Source organism: Ursus maritimus, unplaced genomic scaffold, assembly GCF_017311325.1.
Source record: "Ursus maritimus isolate PB19 unplaced genomic scaffold, ASM1731132v1 scaffold_1, whole genome shotgun sequence".
Classification (NCBI taxonomy): Eukaryota; Metazoa; Chordata; class Mammalia; order Carnivora; family Ursidae; genus Ursus; species Ursus maritimus.
In genome coordinates, this window is record NW_024423343.1 from 26,098,083 (window position 1) to 26,114,310 (window position 16,228).

Consider the following 16,228-nt stretch of genomic DNA (forward strand, 5'->3'; position numbering starts at 1 on the left):
CTTTTTTGCACGGTACAACAATACTTAGCTTATTTAAAAAAGTTTCCAACAGACTTCCATAACACTAGAGTGAAGGAGTCAGGCTGAAAGGCAGACATGCCAGTATCATCATGTTCAAAACAGCCCGGTACTTTTTAAGTACATATAAAGGTATTTCGAATTCTCAGATATTCAACAATCTTCTTTGACCCCTTTACTTTTTAAGTATTTGATACAATTATACGTGGAGAATTGGGATCAAGAATCAAAAAACTGGAACAAAGTGCACACAAATATATAGAGACTCCTACAGCCCAGACACTTGTAATTACCAAACATAAGGCCTCTAACACTAATTGAGCAGCATAATTTTTAACAGGCAAAATACATCAGCTTAGAAAGAATCATAAAACCACTTTAGATGTATATTTCTGCACTTGAGAATTAATTCGGCATTAAGTAAATGTTCTGAAAATTTTGTAAAACATTAAAAGAGGCCATATACCACCTCTATTTTCTCATTTTAGATTTGAAATTTTTCATTTTGTCCATTATCTTTAACTCACAGATATCGTTCATTCTCTTAGTAAATGGGACCAAAACCCCAAATTCTATTTGAGAGCATAAATCACAACATAAGCAATGCCTATTTAATAAGCAATTCTAACAGAAAAAAATAATTCTCCTTTGTGATTTGGGTGACTTTAGCAGGTCTCCTCTCTATATAAACATACTTTTCATAGCCAACGTAGTTGAAGTTGAAGCATACGGAATGTGTTTTCAATTCATTGCAATGTAATCAAAATCTGTAACTTTAATCGGAGGACTAGAAAAATGCACACACGCACACACACACACACACACACACACACACACACCCCACACCAATTTAGGTACATATATGAGTTTTTATGTGTTTAATAGTTATGTAACAGTTTTCTAATGTAGCTGTTAAAATTCTGAAACTCAGTTTTGAACTATATGATGCCAAGCCCTACTACGGGGTCAGTAACACACTAGATATGGCCTCATGAGCCCTCTAAGTTTTATGCTTTTCTTGAAGTAACTGAACTTCAAGTTAAAGTAAAATACACAAGCTGACTTTGTCTATGAAGAGATTGCTCACCTTATAATTTTTCCTCATAAACGTAGATGTCTAAAGGATCATAGGAAAATTGTTAACATTGAGAAAAAGTTATCTTCTTGAACCAATTCTAACAATAACTTTAATATCTGAAAATATGCCCTCAAGGGCAGGCACAGGATACTGTAATCACATCTTCCAATATCTCCTAATCTTGGCATTGACGTGGTCATGGCTAGAAGTAGGAATACCATCTCTTTCTAGCTATTATATTTACATTTAGTTTTTATCATAGTATAGGCTGTTTAGGTTCTTAATTCAAAATTATGTCTGATAATTTTTAGAATATTTTCTCTCTAATGTGGTTATGAAATGGAATGATCTTAGGGCACTAGCATTTTGATTTACAACATGCAAGGTAAATGACGGTTGAAAAATAAATATTGAAAAATCCACGGCTTTAAAAATAGTATTTTTTTCTTCTTGTAAATGGCTGTATTGTTGATCAAAGCAAAAATGGCTGCAGGCTTATTTATTAGTCTCCTCAAACTGATATTTTCCTGATTATTTTTATGTAAATTGCTACTCATACAGCCACCTGATTTAATATTTTTGAAACTATAAAAATAAACATTTGCATGAGATGTATAACGTGAGTAATCTCAAAAATTGCATTCTCTTTTTAGAACATATTATCTGTTAATATTCCTAGGTAAGCAGCTCCATAATAGTATATATTTTTAACTGCTCAAGGCTTCTTGAATCATAAACAATGTGCAGTAAAATGGCTCTTTCCTCTTATTCTTCCCTGGTTTTTATGGTCTCCACACAACCAAATTATCTTAGCCATTGATTTTTTTAAAGATGTTTATGAAACAACGTGCGCATTAGCAGCAAAATCTACTGAGATTTGTGTCACCCGTTGGATGTAAAGTGCTGTGTTTTCATCTTTTCCAAGCAAAAGTATTCACCTTTTAGCAAAGCGATCCCTCCCACATCTTGTCTACACCTGCCACTCTCAACAAGATACGGAATTAAACATGAGACTCATCTAGGTCTCCGTCAGTCTCCCCCAGCTTGGTGGGCGTAAGAGAGAACTGGCTGGATAGCAGGGGGTTCTCCGTGCCGTGTTCCTCGCTGATGTGAAGGACGGTGTCTCCGTGCTGTAGGAGGATGGATGTCTCAAGGCCTGTGAATTCATCAGGGTCTGAGAGTTGCGTAGACAGGGGTCCGTGTGCTGGAGCACCTTGCACTTCGGCGTCCTCCTTCTTTTCTCCTTCTTCAGCGGGGAGGGGCTCACTCTGTCATCCAAAGGATCATAACATCATGGAAAGGCCAGATAGGTGTGAGGGAAGAGGATCAAAACTGTCGTTGTCTACCTGAAGCTGGACAGTGATGCACACAGCCCGTCCCAGCTCTAGCTTTGGCGTAAGTGAGTTCTTACGTGGACCCCTTCACCCTTGCAAGCCTGTTTCCCAACCTGCAGCGTGAGTGTACTTTTTTTGCCCTGCTTGCCTTGGAGACTGTGAGGATAATAGAAGATGATGGTGTTTACAAGGTTTGTTAACCATTAAACACTCTACAAACGTATGTAGTATTATTGCCCCTTAGCTTTCTTTAAATGCCACTGGGGAGAACATGGGGCCTATGGGAATTCGTTTATAAAAATTGAACGAAGAAAAAAAAATCAAAACAAGAAAAATATCAAAATGATGAGGATAAAGATCGGAATAGAGAGTTCTTCTCATAGGATACAGACAGCTCTCTATTTACAGGCTTCTAAACTGGTAACTTTATTTTCCTTTTAAATTGAAATATTTTTCAACCAGGTATCATATCATGGTTTTCAATGGTTATTTTCATTGTGAAATATTTTCTCTTGGGTTTTCATAACAAAGAATCCCGAGATTTCTCTTATTCCTTCTTAAGTAGATATATTCCCACCCACATACTTTATATGGATGTTCTGCTCATGACGACAGGACCGTTGTCTGTCTGGGTAACAAAATGTTACAGACTCAGACTTCAATTATATGGAATAAGTGTGCATATCCACGTTGTCCCTAGACACAAGTATGCAGTGGGCAAGCCTCCCCTGTGTCGTTAGAGCCCTCACCTGCCTGGGAGACAGGCTGTGAAGATCAGCAACTATGATGGCAGGGGAAGACGTGAGCACTGGTTTGCCCGTTCCTTCCGGCTTCTTAGCTGGGGCTGGACTGCAGCCTTGTGGCTGGCCGGTGGCGGGCAGTGTTTCTGGCGGGGCAGTGACTGGCTCTGGCTGAGCCTCAATGAAGGTCACAGAACGTTTCTGATCTGCTGTAGGTCAGAAGTAAAGCAGTAAATAGGGAAAAAATACAGTCAAGTGCTTAATAACTAGATTTAACCAGTGTTTCCTGGCTTTTCTTTGTAAAGATACTGCTGGCTTATTAATAAATAAGAGCATATTTGACTACTATGTACATGTTTTGATTTCACCTTATAAAGAGAACTTGGGTAGAAAAAATCATTTTTACATAAATGGCTTAAAACAACATTTCCATAGAGCATTAGGTGAACTTGGTCATCACCCATAACAGCTACCAACAAGACTTACAAGAGCCCATCATTCTCATTTCTTTGTCTTCACTAAGACATATAACAAACTCAGTTCCTAGCTTGGGTAAAGAAAATACGACCTTCGAGAACCAAATCTCATACATTCGTGGTGTACTTGGACTCTTCCCCTTCCCTAGACTTACGGGGTAGGGATAGGGTAGGAAAGGTGAAAAGAGGGAAAGGCACTGAAGTGTTCGAGGAAAGTTCTTCCCTTATCCTGAGCATGAGCTCAGGGTCTGCAGACCTTCCTGACTGAGTTGCATGACATTGTGTCAGTGGTATAGTCAGAAGGGACACAGAAGGCCTCACCAGATGGCTTCGTTTTAGGTTGAATACTCCTGCGAGTGGTTGACAGCCGAGCCCCGTGGCGGTTTTTGGGTTCTGTCTGCGTCTTCTGACGTGATAGTAGAGGACGTCTTAGCTAAAGAGAATAGGCAGAATAAAGCTGGCAAGAGGGCTCTGACTGCCCGGGAGGAAACTCTGTGCTCAGAGGATTCTGACTATGGTGTATTCTTTCCTTTATGCGTTTCTGTGGATGCTTGTATTTGTAGCTGATAAAATAAACTTCTTTCTGCGTATGAAACAACTGAGTATTTGAATCCGGCGTTCCCTTTAACCAATTCTGTCTCCCATTTGCTAGTTCTTTACGTATCCCAAAGACATGAATTAACGATTTAAAGTAGTCAATGTGACAATTTCAGGATACACAACTAATAAGTATTGCTTATTGATCAGCCTTTGCTCATCTAAAAGTCGTAAACATATGTTAACTCTCAAGGGGAGGTTGATGAAAAAATTTCAGATGCTGAGAAAATGTCTGGTACACAAATGTCGGGAAGCTCCAATCAAAGCGACTGTACAAGGCTCGTAATAATAAAGGCAGCCCACCCGAGGAAATCTGTAAAGATGATCTTTACTTTGATTTTGATTCTAACCTGAGTCATTCATCTTGAAATGAGGAAGAAAGGACAATTGTGTCTATGCCTCTATAGAGAAACAGGCCTTACATCAACTTCATAACAAATCCGCCTCGCTCAGTACGTTCGGTTGGGAGAGAAGGTTTCTGGACAGGGGACAAAGGCCTGCTTATACGACTAAGTAATCAGCCTTACCAATAAGAAGATTCAGCGCTAAAACTGAAGTTAACACTCTCTGCTTGCCCAACTACTTACGTTTGAAAGTTGCTCTGCACTGCTGCTTGCAGGAGGGGAGAAGATACACTACGATCTTCACATAAGTGGGCATTAAGAAATTAACCAGAGCTTCCACTTCATGGGATGAGTCTCCTGCCCTTCCTGGGTCTGCTTACCTGCCTCAGGCCCCTCTTCCTCCCCAGCGGCTGCTGAATGAGGAGGCTCTGTTGGCCAGGTTCGCTCTGGACACTTGCCACCCTGTCAAGCAGCAACAGTGTTAGTGGACCCCTGGAGAGAGTACGGATGACCGTCCTCTGGTGGGTGTTAGCCAAAACCACTTCTATGAAACAGTCACTTCAAAGATACCATTATCTTTGAAGGAAGGTTGGGAAAGTATCCCTGGGATGGGAGATTTCAAGGGTTTGGGAGGGAGGACGAGGCCTCGTAGCCTCAAGCTGCCAAAATTGAGATTTTTTTTTTAAGTCACTGATGCCGTATCTGTCATTCAGCAAAACATTGGTTCGATCACACCCCTGGTTTGGAAAGCCACCAAAAGGTTAAAGATGTCACATTCTAATCTCAATTTTTTTTTTTTTTCCAAGGGGAAGGGAGAAGGTGGTGACAAACAAACACAAACAAGTCTATCACATGGATGGGAACACCTCTGTTAAAATTTCAGTTTAAATGAAAATCAGATGGACAGATATCAAACACATCAGACACAGAATCCATTTGGGTGAAGGGGCACATTCAACACATGTTTGCAGCCTGAAGTCTCTGTGACTACTGAGTCAATGAATAGTCACGTGGGTAGACAATTAAATGTTTTTTAAGAAAAGATTTTGGATTTAAAAGGCCGGCAAAATAATCAAGCTATCAGAAGAACTCAGAAAATTAATTAATTGAGTAGCTGCACTCAAACATATTGTGCAATTTATAAAAACAACAACCTGCTCCCCCCAAATTTACTGTGTATGTGTGTATTTTATATGCAAAAATGACTCCTGACAGTGGTTGGTACTTCAATGTTGGGTGAGGCTGAAAATACTGTCACGGGCCCATGATTCATTTTCATTCCGCATGCATGTGTAATAGGTATTTATAATGGGAACGGCGGTGAAAAAAAAGAAATGTTTTGCGCCCCAGCGAACACTGTAATCCTATGGATGATGCCAATGTGCTTATTTGGCTAATGGGCAATTAATTTCTGCTTTGCCTTTGCAAAAGGAGAGTCATCTACGAATCGCTTTTAGAGTAAAATATTCCACAGAGGAATCCAGAGTCAGCAACTGTCCAGGAAAAAGAAAGACTATATTCATTCATTTCCATTTAAAAAAAAAAAAAGAGCTATCTAAAATATCTAACTGCAGTTGTAGAGAAAGAGACTGGTGGCAAGATAGACAATCAGATGTTTCCCCTGTTATGTGAACAGCTGGTTAACAATCACATAGGTGATAGTCATGTCTGTCATTTTTTAAAAGTCTTGCTCATATTTCCACTAGAAGAAAATCAATGATTCCCAAATGGAACTTATCAAAGTTTTTAGGAAATAAGGATGTCATTATATCGTAATTATACCATTTGGGATACACAATACAAAATTCCGCAAAGAGTCCCCAAACAGATGCTTTTTAAACTTGTTCTCCTTAACGTCAAGTTCAAAAGATCAATATACATTATTTTTATACCTATGTGACCTTTCTACGAAGATGGAAAATTATTCAAAGGAACAATGCAATAAATTCTGATAAGCAATCCAGACTGTGTTGCTGGCATGTTTGAAGTGACATCTCCTTATTAATTATACATTTTAACATGTGCCTTAAATTGGAAAGAGTATTTAATCACCATATGCACAAAAGGAGAAACCAGTTTCTCCCAAATACCAAGCAAAGCTGTCTTTGGGATGGTTTCTTCATTGACATCTAAATGTCACCTCAGTTCCCTTGGCCGTAAAGGGAGGTTAATACTTACCACCTACCTCCCATTAAGGTCGAGAAAAGAAGTTAGTTGATGTAAAATGGTTTGGACATGAACAGGGATGTATATCGCATGCTTCTTTGTTTTACGTTTGATATTTGCAATGAGTTTATTGCTTCTAGAACGCTAAAAGGAAGTGGGTTATAAAATGTGTTGAAAGTAACTGGGCAGAGAAAATGAAATTGAGGCAGTCCACTTGTCTTGTTTTTATTCAGTAACCGGAGATTGTGAGAAAAAAAAATGGTGCAAGAAAAGAAATACACATTACTCAGGGAGTGTTGAATGTCAAAGCATAATGGTAGTTTCATGATGATTATTCCCAGAGAGGGTCATAAGCATCAAAATTTTCTCTATGGATAGAGAGGCTTATCTCTAAGAAATGAATCAAGTCTATCGCTTCAGTAATTAGCTGTTCTATGTAAATGATACAGCATTTCGTCAGTGGAATGCACATATCAAAGATGAAATTATAGAACATGTCCCTAGAAATGGTATATCCCAGCTAATACATTATATTCTCCCTAAAAGAAATGTACTGGGGACATCGAAGTCTGGCTTAACTCTGTGCAGTTGGGACACATTAATAAACAGCCAGAGAAGTTAATAATGGAAGTAATTTATGCAGAACACATTATTTCTGCTCAGGTCTATATCAAGTTGCATATAAAAAGTCATTTCAATTTAGTTTCAAATTCTCGCCAAGTCATTACTATTTTAGTCATCTGTAGGATTTATGATTTGTGACCATAAGAATGTACAGTACTAAAACCAACAGGGAGAAGACCAAGGTGTTTGCCCTAAGCGCCTCTCTAAAGAAAACTGGTTTCTTGAAAATATTAATCTTGAGAATGAGAAATGGCTGATTTTCCAGTTTCACAAAATAATAGGTTAAAACAATAAAAATAAAAGGAAATAAAACATTCTCAATTGAAGCTAAAATTAACCTTTGTATTTTGGAGTCGCTGAAAAACATCACTATGGCAAACCATAGAACGATCTAGATTTTAGGGAAGTACATGCCCTTAGGGCTTGGCAGAGTTTTGATTTAACTGTCTACAAAAAAAAAAAAAACAAACCCAAAACACCTTACTCAAAAATGCAAAGAAGTAATTTATAAGCTAGCGAAGTTCAGACAATGTTAGGAGAACAGTTTTGGCACAAATTACTTCTATTTCCCTGTTTCAGCCTGAGGGCCTGGAGTGTAGTGTAAAAATATGTACACAGCTCCTAAATGAGATATATACCTAATGGTACTTCTTAAAATACAGGATAGGTGAACATTCAATAAGGGGACATTCGGTAATGTAATAAAAATGTAATACATAAAAATGTAATAATAATTCATATTATTCATCTAAAATTACCCCCAAAATGTGTAGATTGGGACATAGATATATTTCTTAAATAAAAAAATTTAAGCGGGAGCACTAGGTAAGACTAGCACATGGAAAATGAATTAGTATTTTTATTGCCTCTACCTGTGCTTTTAGTTTCAATTTTAATATGGTTAAAGAAACCTAGAGGTAGAATACAAGACACAAAGCATAACCATTTACCCTGAGTGGCTGTCTTGTGACAGGAATGCATAAAGCCAGCGCCAAAGAGCCATAAAGCATTCATAGAGAACAGGGAAATAAACAGGAGACAAAATTCTACTTTTCCCTTTCCCAATAAAAACGATCATTATTTAAAATTTACTTAGCCTCCACAATGTCACGGAGCAACAATTCCTGTCCCCTCGGAAGTCCTTCTATCTGGACTAAGAATCAAATTAACATGAGACAAGTTAACAGGAGAAAATGAAATTTCATAAGTTTAAGTATGGAGAATCCACATAGACATGGAAATTCCAAAGGCAGTCAGGGAAAATGAGGTCTCTATGTCATTCTGAATTAAGGAGAAGGGACTTGGGGTCGGGATTTCACAAGAAAGGAAGGCATTTTGCAGGGTAATAAGAAGAGCCGATGTTTCGTAATTAGATGTTTGCCCTACCATACAGATGGGTCACTCAGATAAAACTGATCTCCGTTAATAACCCTCATTCTGGGAAAGACCCTCAGTGTAGAGTCTGCTGTGTGGTTAAGAGAAGGACAAAAGTTTCTCTTGGTGCCACAGGGTCTCAAGTGCCTTCAGCTCAAAATAATCCATATGCTTAAACGATGCATTCTGGAGGAGTCTGTCCTGACCCACTTCAACAATACCCAGAAAATGTATTCTAAGTGCCACAGAATTTAGAGATCAGTGGCTGGAATCAGAGTAAAAAGGGAGGATAATCTGGATCTCAGATAGCGAGTAAGAACGGAGGCAGCATTGGCAAGGGGCGTATCTATGTATCACCACACACATTTTCTTAGCCGTTCATTCTCAGTTACACGAAAAAGGTTTAAATATTTTTCTAAGTACTTGGAGAGTATTTGCCAAGTTTTCATACTTTGGAAATGTGGATGATCGTGATATGGGTTTTTTTTTTTTTTTAAAGATTTTATTTATTTATTCGACAGAGAGAGAGACAGCCCGCGAGAGAGGGAACACAAGCAGGGGGAGTGAGAAAGGAAGAAGCAGGCTCATAGCGGAGGAGCCTGATGTGGGGCTCGATCCCAGAACGCCGGGATCACGCCCTGAGCCGAAGGCAAACGCTTAACCGCTGTGCCACCCAGGGGCCCCCGTGATATGGGTTCTACTACATAGACTATTTTTCTTTTGTCTCACCCATGCTACAGAGTCTTGTTCAAACTTGAGCCACGTTCTTATTTTTTACTGGGATGAAGATTACCCTTACAGAATCAAAGAGTTATAATCTCTTTTTTAAAAATTAGAATTGACTGTCAATTTATGCCTTTCAAAATATTCTAACATGTCCAAACAAAATATGATTTTCAAGCATAAACATCCAGGCTAAGTGCTTGAATAATTTCTGTATGTCTAATTCTGGAGAAAACATGATGGACAGTGTGTGTATTTGGGGGCAGGTACAGGGAGGGAACATCTACAGTGAGTTTCTATGCCTCTAAGGGTAATACTCTCAACAGGAGAGAATGGGATACTATTGTAATTTATTAATTTCCAAAAGAAGGAATCTTTGCTCCATAGCATAGTGCTTCTAACAGGCTGGTACCTCTTGTGATGATAGTTAAAAGAAAAAAAGATAGCACAGGTTAAAACAAATCCTGGAAGAAATTTTCAAAAGGTCTGCATAATTTTTATTGGTTTCTACCTATCCCTCAGGTCACCCTAGTTATTCTGGTCTCTTCTTCATTTATCCCTGAGGCCAACTTGTCCCACTGACCTAAAATAAATGCTTTTTCAAAAGCAAATCTCCAGCAAATTTATCAAAATGTAGAGGTTAGGGGAGAAGCAGGGTGTGTTTGGGGCATGCTTCCCGGTATTCTTTTTTTTTTTTTCTTCTTTTTTTTTCTTTTTGTAAGTAGTCTCCATGGCCAACATGGAGCCCAACGCGGGGCTTGAACTCACAACCCTGAGATAAAGACCTGAGCTGAGATCAGGAGTCGGACACTTAACCGACTGAGCCACCCAGGCACTCTGCTTCCTGGTGTTCTTTAAGGTTTGGAGCCAGATTTCCCTTAGGACTACTTTGGGCATATTTTAGGTCCTGAGTGTTTGGGTGTGTGCTAAATATAACTTCCGTGGTTCATCCCTACTGCTTCTGTAGGATCTTAAGAGTCTGCAACATAAAGAAGTTTCATGCCAAAAATAAGAATGTCTGGATGAGGTACTACACAGTGGCTAACTGAACATAATAAAAAACACATCAATAAATAAAATAAAAATAAAATCTTTTTTCAAAAAATAATAATTTTTATATTGATTTATATTGACATCCTAAAAGATACTGTTTTGAATATAGGAGGTTAAACAAAATATATTATTAAAATTAAAAAAAAAAAGAATGCCTGGAAACCAAATATAAATAAGAGCATATCCTATTTTATAAACCCACCTATTAGTAAATACCAAAAGTTCCTCTCCTCCAAAGAGAACGTGGTGACACGATGGAGATCCAGAAATAGGCCTTGCCATGTCTGGCAAAGGGGATGTGCTACTGGCTGGTGGGATTCCTCTGCATTAATAGAATTATTTAGAATCCAAGTGAACGCCTCATCTTCTGCTTCCTTAATGACCACCACGGAGGGTGCATGGCTAACACCCAGAACTCAAACACGCCAGTTATAGGAACAGCAGATCAACAACAGTTGGTCTAACACCGTCTCCAAAGTCCTGACATGACTGACTAATTCAGCTGTGGATAAAAGCTATAGTTTGGGCTCTGAAACTGTCTCACACAGCAAGAACCTTGGGTTTATTCCCACTGGTGCTGGACCCAGGGCAGACTGGTACCGATAGCTCCAAGTTCAGCAATTTGAACCCTGAACCTGCCAGAGGTGGCCAAATCCTTTAGAAAGTTTATAAAAATCAACTCAAATTCCTGCCTTCTGTCACCAAACCTGGACTAGTATTTACTCAGCAAGAGCAGAATTTGGCCTCATTAGAAAAGCCCTGGGACAAAGTCGGCCGAATGGAGGTCTGGTTTAATCCTTTCCACTCTCCAAGTAAGCGAGGTTCACCTGTCCACATGTAATTCTGAACATCAAACAAATGCATTCTTTGAAAGAAGTGGTCATGGCGCTAGACTTGGTTCCGATCTCTTCAAACACTGAACAACGAAGGGAAACCATCTGGAGGACCGTCGTGTTCGACCTCGCCCCCAAAGCTCTTGAAGATGGAGTTGAGTCTGCACTCTGCAGCACTTCCACGTTTACCACCAGTGAGAGACTGATCTGTCAAGGCAAGGCTCGCAAACACAAATGAATGCCATGAACTATGGGTCTAGTAAAAAAAAAAAATGATATACCCGATGATGGACTAAATTTCCCATTTTCAATGGCCAAAGAAAATGTGAAATCTGAACAAGATGCGAAGAAAACAAAAAGAAAACAAGGACTACCCTGTCACAGGAACAGCCTCTCAACATTTCCTCATCCTTGTGATAAAGCAATAAACACGTTGTATTGTACTCACTATATTACGCAAACCTGGAAGGGGATGTTTTCTCTTGAGATGGAACTAAGACACTGTTAGAATGAACAAGAAGCATCACCCCTAATGAGGATTAGTTGAGAGGTGTGAATCAACAGCACAAGATTAGGAAGGTTTGACGTGGTTTATCTGAGTGTTAAAGGTGCAGTCCCCCTTTCTGACGCTTTAAACCAATAGCCAAGACATTTTATCGTCTGCATCATAAGACTTCTTTTCCTTACCAAGAAATGTTTGTGTCTGACATTTCACAGCAAGTTTTGGAGTCATCTTTGTGCTGGGACAGACATTCTTTTTATCAGTGTTGTCTGGACAAGCTACTCTGATAGCCTGCCACATAGCATGCATCAAAGAGAGGGAATTATAGAAATTGTATCGACATCACTACTCTTATTATAGCAGCATTGCTTGTTTTCTTACTATCCATGCTATGAACTAAAAGACCTGTCTGGATTTAATAAGGGGCTTCTTGATGATGGGGAGTTGTATTAAAAGGCATCTGAAAACAATTCTTAAGGGATATCAGTGTGGGAGGGAATGATTCAATGGGATAAAATTAACATTTAGTATATCGAACTTTTTACACGTCCGAGGGACAAGCCCTTACAAGAACTCCACAGATTTCTTTTTTTTTTTTAAGTAAGCTTTTTAGGCCATTTGTGATTGAGCTCTGAAGCTGAAAATGAAGGAGGCTACACCTTTGACTTCCAGGCTCGTGTGTTCATGAGCAACAAAGGGCAAGAAATGGAAATAGATATCAAGACGGGGGGGGGGGGGGGGAGACAGAGAGACGGAGAGACGGAGGAGACAGGGAACAGCTAGTTTCCCAGCACAGACACCAATAGACAGGTAGCGTTGACACTGTACCTAGAGAGGCTGCCCTCGGCGGCCAGGCCCTGGGAGTCATCGAGGACATTAGGCTCACTGCAGGAGGGGTAGGGAGATGAAGCATTTAGGGAAAGAAAATGCAAACAAATAAAAGAAAAAGAAAAAAGGCATGCAATTTTCTGCTTCCAAGAGCCAAAAATAAATAAATAAATTTAACAGAACAAAAAGGAGAAGGAGACAGGTAACCATTTCACCTTGTGCTGGGTTTGTCAAGACATAGGACTCGAGGCAATGGGGGAGGAGGGACTTTGGGTGGGTACGACTCTCAGAGGAGTGATCTATTTGTTGGTCAAGAGTTGGGACTAAAAATGAGCTCCAAATGGACACATGAGCTCTGAAATGCATTGCAGAATGAATCTGTAGAAGATGAGACGATCATTTGTTTGGTGACCATTACTTTTCATTTGTCTTATTATGTACGTGATTCTTCATTGACCAGGACCCTGCTTCTTTCTCGTGTGTTGTGACATTATCACCCAAAAAAACCACTTACCATGAATTGCCACAACCAAACTCTTGGAACTGATGCCATTAAGAAAAGCAAAGAAAGAACTGAACTTCCCTTGCTAATTTTGCAGTGGAAATGTAAGTCAACAACAAACGGGAGGAAGATAACCCTGGCATATTCACCTGGAACTCCCATTTACCTCCTTACTCCATCCCCTAGGGACTGAATTATAAATGCCAAAAGAAGAAACCTGTCAGGTTGGTGAGAGAATGATTAAATAGTTTATTGATTTATTTGGATGCAGCTGATTTGTGAACAGAAATTGTGTCATACTTTCTCTCTCCTTCACTACCTAGCATCGGGCTAAGCAAGCACCCACGAGGCACTCAATAAACACTTATTAAATTGAATGGAATTAAACTATTTAGAAAGCTGGAGTGCCTGCCCCCCTCAATTGTTTACCTACTTGTACACTGTAGAAATAGCCTCTGTGTCCAGAAAGAGGCTCCCTTTCCCTAATGCACATGACACTACTACCTTCCCTAGCCTTCCAAAATATGACTCAAGTCAAAGGCTTAACTATATGATTTTTCTGGATTTCCAATATATCCAGAAGAGAACAAATTTTCTCTTTGGAAACAAGTTAACCTCTTAATGAAGACGTACAAAGGGAATGGATGGTCTGATTAGTTTAGGTAAATCACAAAAAAAACTCTATGTTAAATTCCTACGATTCCCTAATAAAACTTTTACATGACTTGCTAGACAGTTTTCTCTTATCCTTGATAGAAGCTTGCACGTGCTAGCAAATAAAAATGAATTGATAGTTACCAATATTAACTGCTTGTACGACTGTATATCTTTTTTTCTCTTGGACATTTTATAGTTTAGCTCTAGTTTTGTTCATACATTTTATTTAAAAGGTAAATTACCAAAAGGTAGGTAAAACAATCTCTAACAATAAGTGACCCTTATATATTATTAATTTTTGTATTAACCAAATAGTACATAAAATACTGCTTTCTTTACAAGTATGCAATTTACTTATTAGTCTTTTATCATTTTCCCCTAGTCTTGATATTCTCCAAAGTTAGGCTTTATTTCACAAATTTTATTTCATCTGTAAAGTTCATGGACTATTTGCTAAAGGATTTGGGCACAGGGTAAATATTTCTGCATAAAACTGATTTTATCTGAACATTAGAATGTGCTCTGATTTTTATTATATTCCACGTATGAAGTATACCACATGAATCTGTAGTTATTAAAAATCAACGACAAGCTAGCCAAAAACATGTAAGGCCAACTCTTTGAAAGAATTCAGTTCCTGAAGTGAAAACATCATTGGCTCTGAAATAGACAATGTTTTGACTCTTACGTTGATCATTTACTATATTTGATATGTATATGTATATTCTTATAGGGCAGAGAACACATAAAGAAAATGTCTTAAAGTGTTTAGTCATGGAATCACAGAACTATAGAGAAGTACCGTAAAGATCACTTTAGCCAACCTCCTAATTTCACAGAGAAGAGCACTGTTGGCCCTTCTTAAATGTCCTGCCTAAGGTCACACATAGTGGCATAGGTCCTTTTCTGCTTGGTTAAGCATCACTACCTCCAACGAAATACTGATGACACACCAAAAGTCTAAACTTTCCACATGTATCAAGCTAGTTCGATACACTTGCCAGGTACTCATTATTAGCTTAGCTAATGATATATGTGAAATATGAGAATGTCATTTGACAACAAGAAAAAAGACCATGTATCTACTTCTAGAGAGTTTTTAAGTTGAAAGAATGCTTGGATCAGAAACTGGGATCCCTTCTACTGATCTGGCTTCGAAAACTCTCTGCAAACTGTTGCCTGCATGACTTTGGTTGAGAAGTCCTTTGTTGAATGGTCTACATAAAAATAGGATCGTCTGCTTTTCTTTTGGCCTTTTTAGAACAACAAAAGTAAATTTTCAGAATTTTCAGAATTCTACCTTTGCCCCCTGAATGCAGAGTATAAGATATCCGCGGCTCCTTACCTTTGGCTGGGTAACATGCCCACCTCAGCCTGAGGTGCCGACATGCTAGAGACGTGGCTGGAGAACCGTCTCCTTCCGATGGCGCTCAGGAGGTAAGCTTCTTGTTCACTTACCACACTGGGCATGCTTACAGAGTCATCTGATGGGACAAAGGAAGAGAGGGTTATAAAACTACCACATCGGTCAGAAGACCCTCACCGAGTTTCTACTTGGGTTTCATCCTTGGTTTGGGTTCCCACCTTCGGGCAATCTCTAAAGCTAAGTTATCGTTCATCCCTTTGTACAGATTATAATGTAAGACTCCCAAAGCTCTTAGTTTTTAATCTGTACAAAGGGACAAACAACTCTTCACATCCACATATCTCCTACCCTCGAACAGTCTTCATGAAATAAATAGCCTTGTCCATTTTCACAGGTAAATTATTTGTGAAAGTCAAGAGGCATCCGATTTCAGAAAAACTGGACTAAAAATTCTTAAACATTCTGAAAATAGTGCAAAAAGGAATACTGTTATTGAATGAGTGGAGTATATTTCTTTGACGTTGAAAAATGACATTCAGTACACTTATTGATTTTTAGACTGCTGAGGGCAAGACTACTGCAGATAGTTTCAGGGAAAATATTTAAAAACCTATAAAACTTGATAAACAAATGCTTATTTTGACCTAGGTTTTAAATTTTACATATATGGTCTTTATTTTCTTCATGCAAGCAGAAATCAATGCATTCAAATCCATATGAAAGTTAGCTTTAATACAGTATTTCTGACAAGGTAACCTCATTTTAGGTGAGTTAATGTTGTTTGTTGCTGAACAATAAACATTATTTCTTAAAGATTTTATTTATTTACTTTAGAGAAAGAGAGCACACGTACACATGCACAAGCGGCGGGAGGAACAGAGCAAGAGGGAGCGGGAGGGGGAAAGAATCTCAAGCAGACTCCACTTTAAGTGTGGAGCCCAACGCAAGCCTCGATCCCACGACCCTGAGATCATGCCCTGAGCCAAAACCACGAGTCAGACACTTAACCAACA

At 38.9% G+C, this 16,228-nt stretch overlaps 1 protein-coding gene across 3 annotated transcripts in view; it reads right to left on the reverse strand.

The window, feature by feature from the left end:
• Window positions 1-1,937: 1,937 nt before the first annotated feature.
• Window positions 1,938-16,228, reverse strand: part of UNC80 (unc-80 homolog, NALCN channel complex subunit) — a 213,331-nt gene continuing 199,040 nt past the window's right edge. For 2 of the 3 annotated variants that reach the window (XM_040641228.1, XM_040641231.1), the window contains 6 exons: window positions 15,195-15,333; window positions 12,691-12,747; window positions 4,968-5,049; window positions 3,968-4,079; window positions 3,180-3,379; window positions 1,938-2,364 (listed from right to left, as the gene is read on the reverse strand). In XM_040641228.1, coding sequence (XP_040497162.1) covers window positions 2,098-2,364; window positions 3,180-3,379; window positions 3,968-4,079; window positions 4,968-5,049; window positions 12,691-12,747; window positions 15,195-15,333 — 857 coding nt within the window. In that variant the 3' untranslated portion in view covers window positions 1,938-2,097. The remainder of the gene's footprint in view (window positions 2,365-3,179; window positions 3,380-3,967; window positions 4,080-4,967; window positions 5,050-12,690; window positions 12,748-15,194; window positions 15,334-16,228) is intronic. The other variant, XM_040641233.1, reaches the window with a different exon arrangement.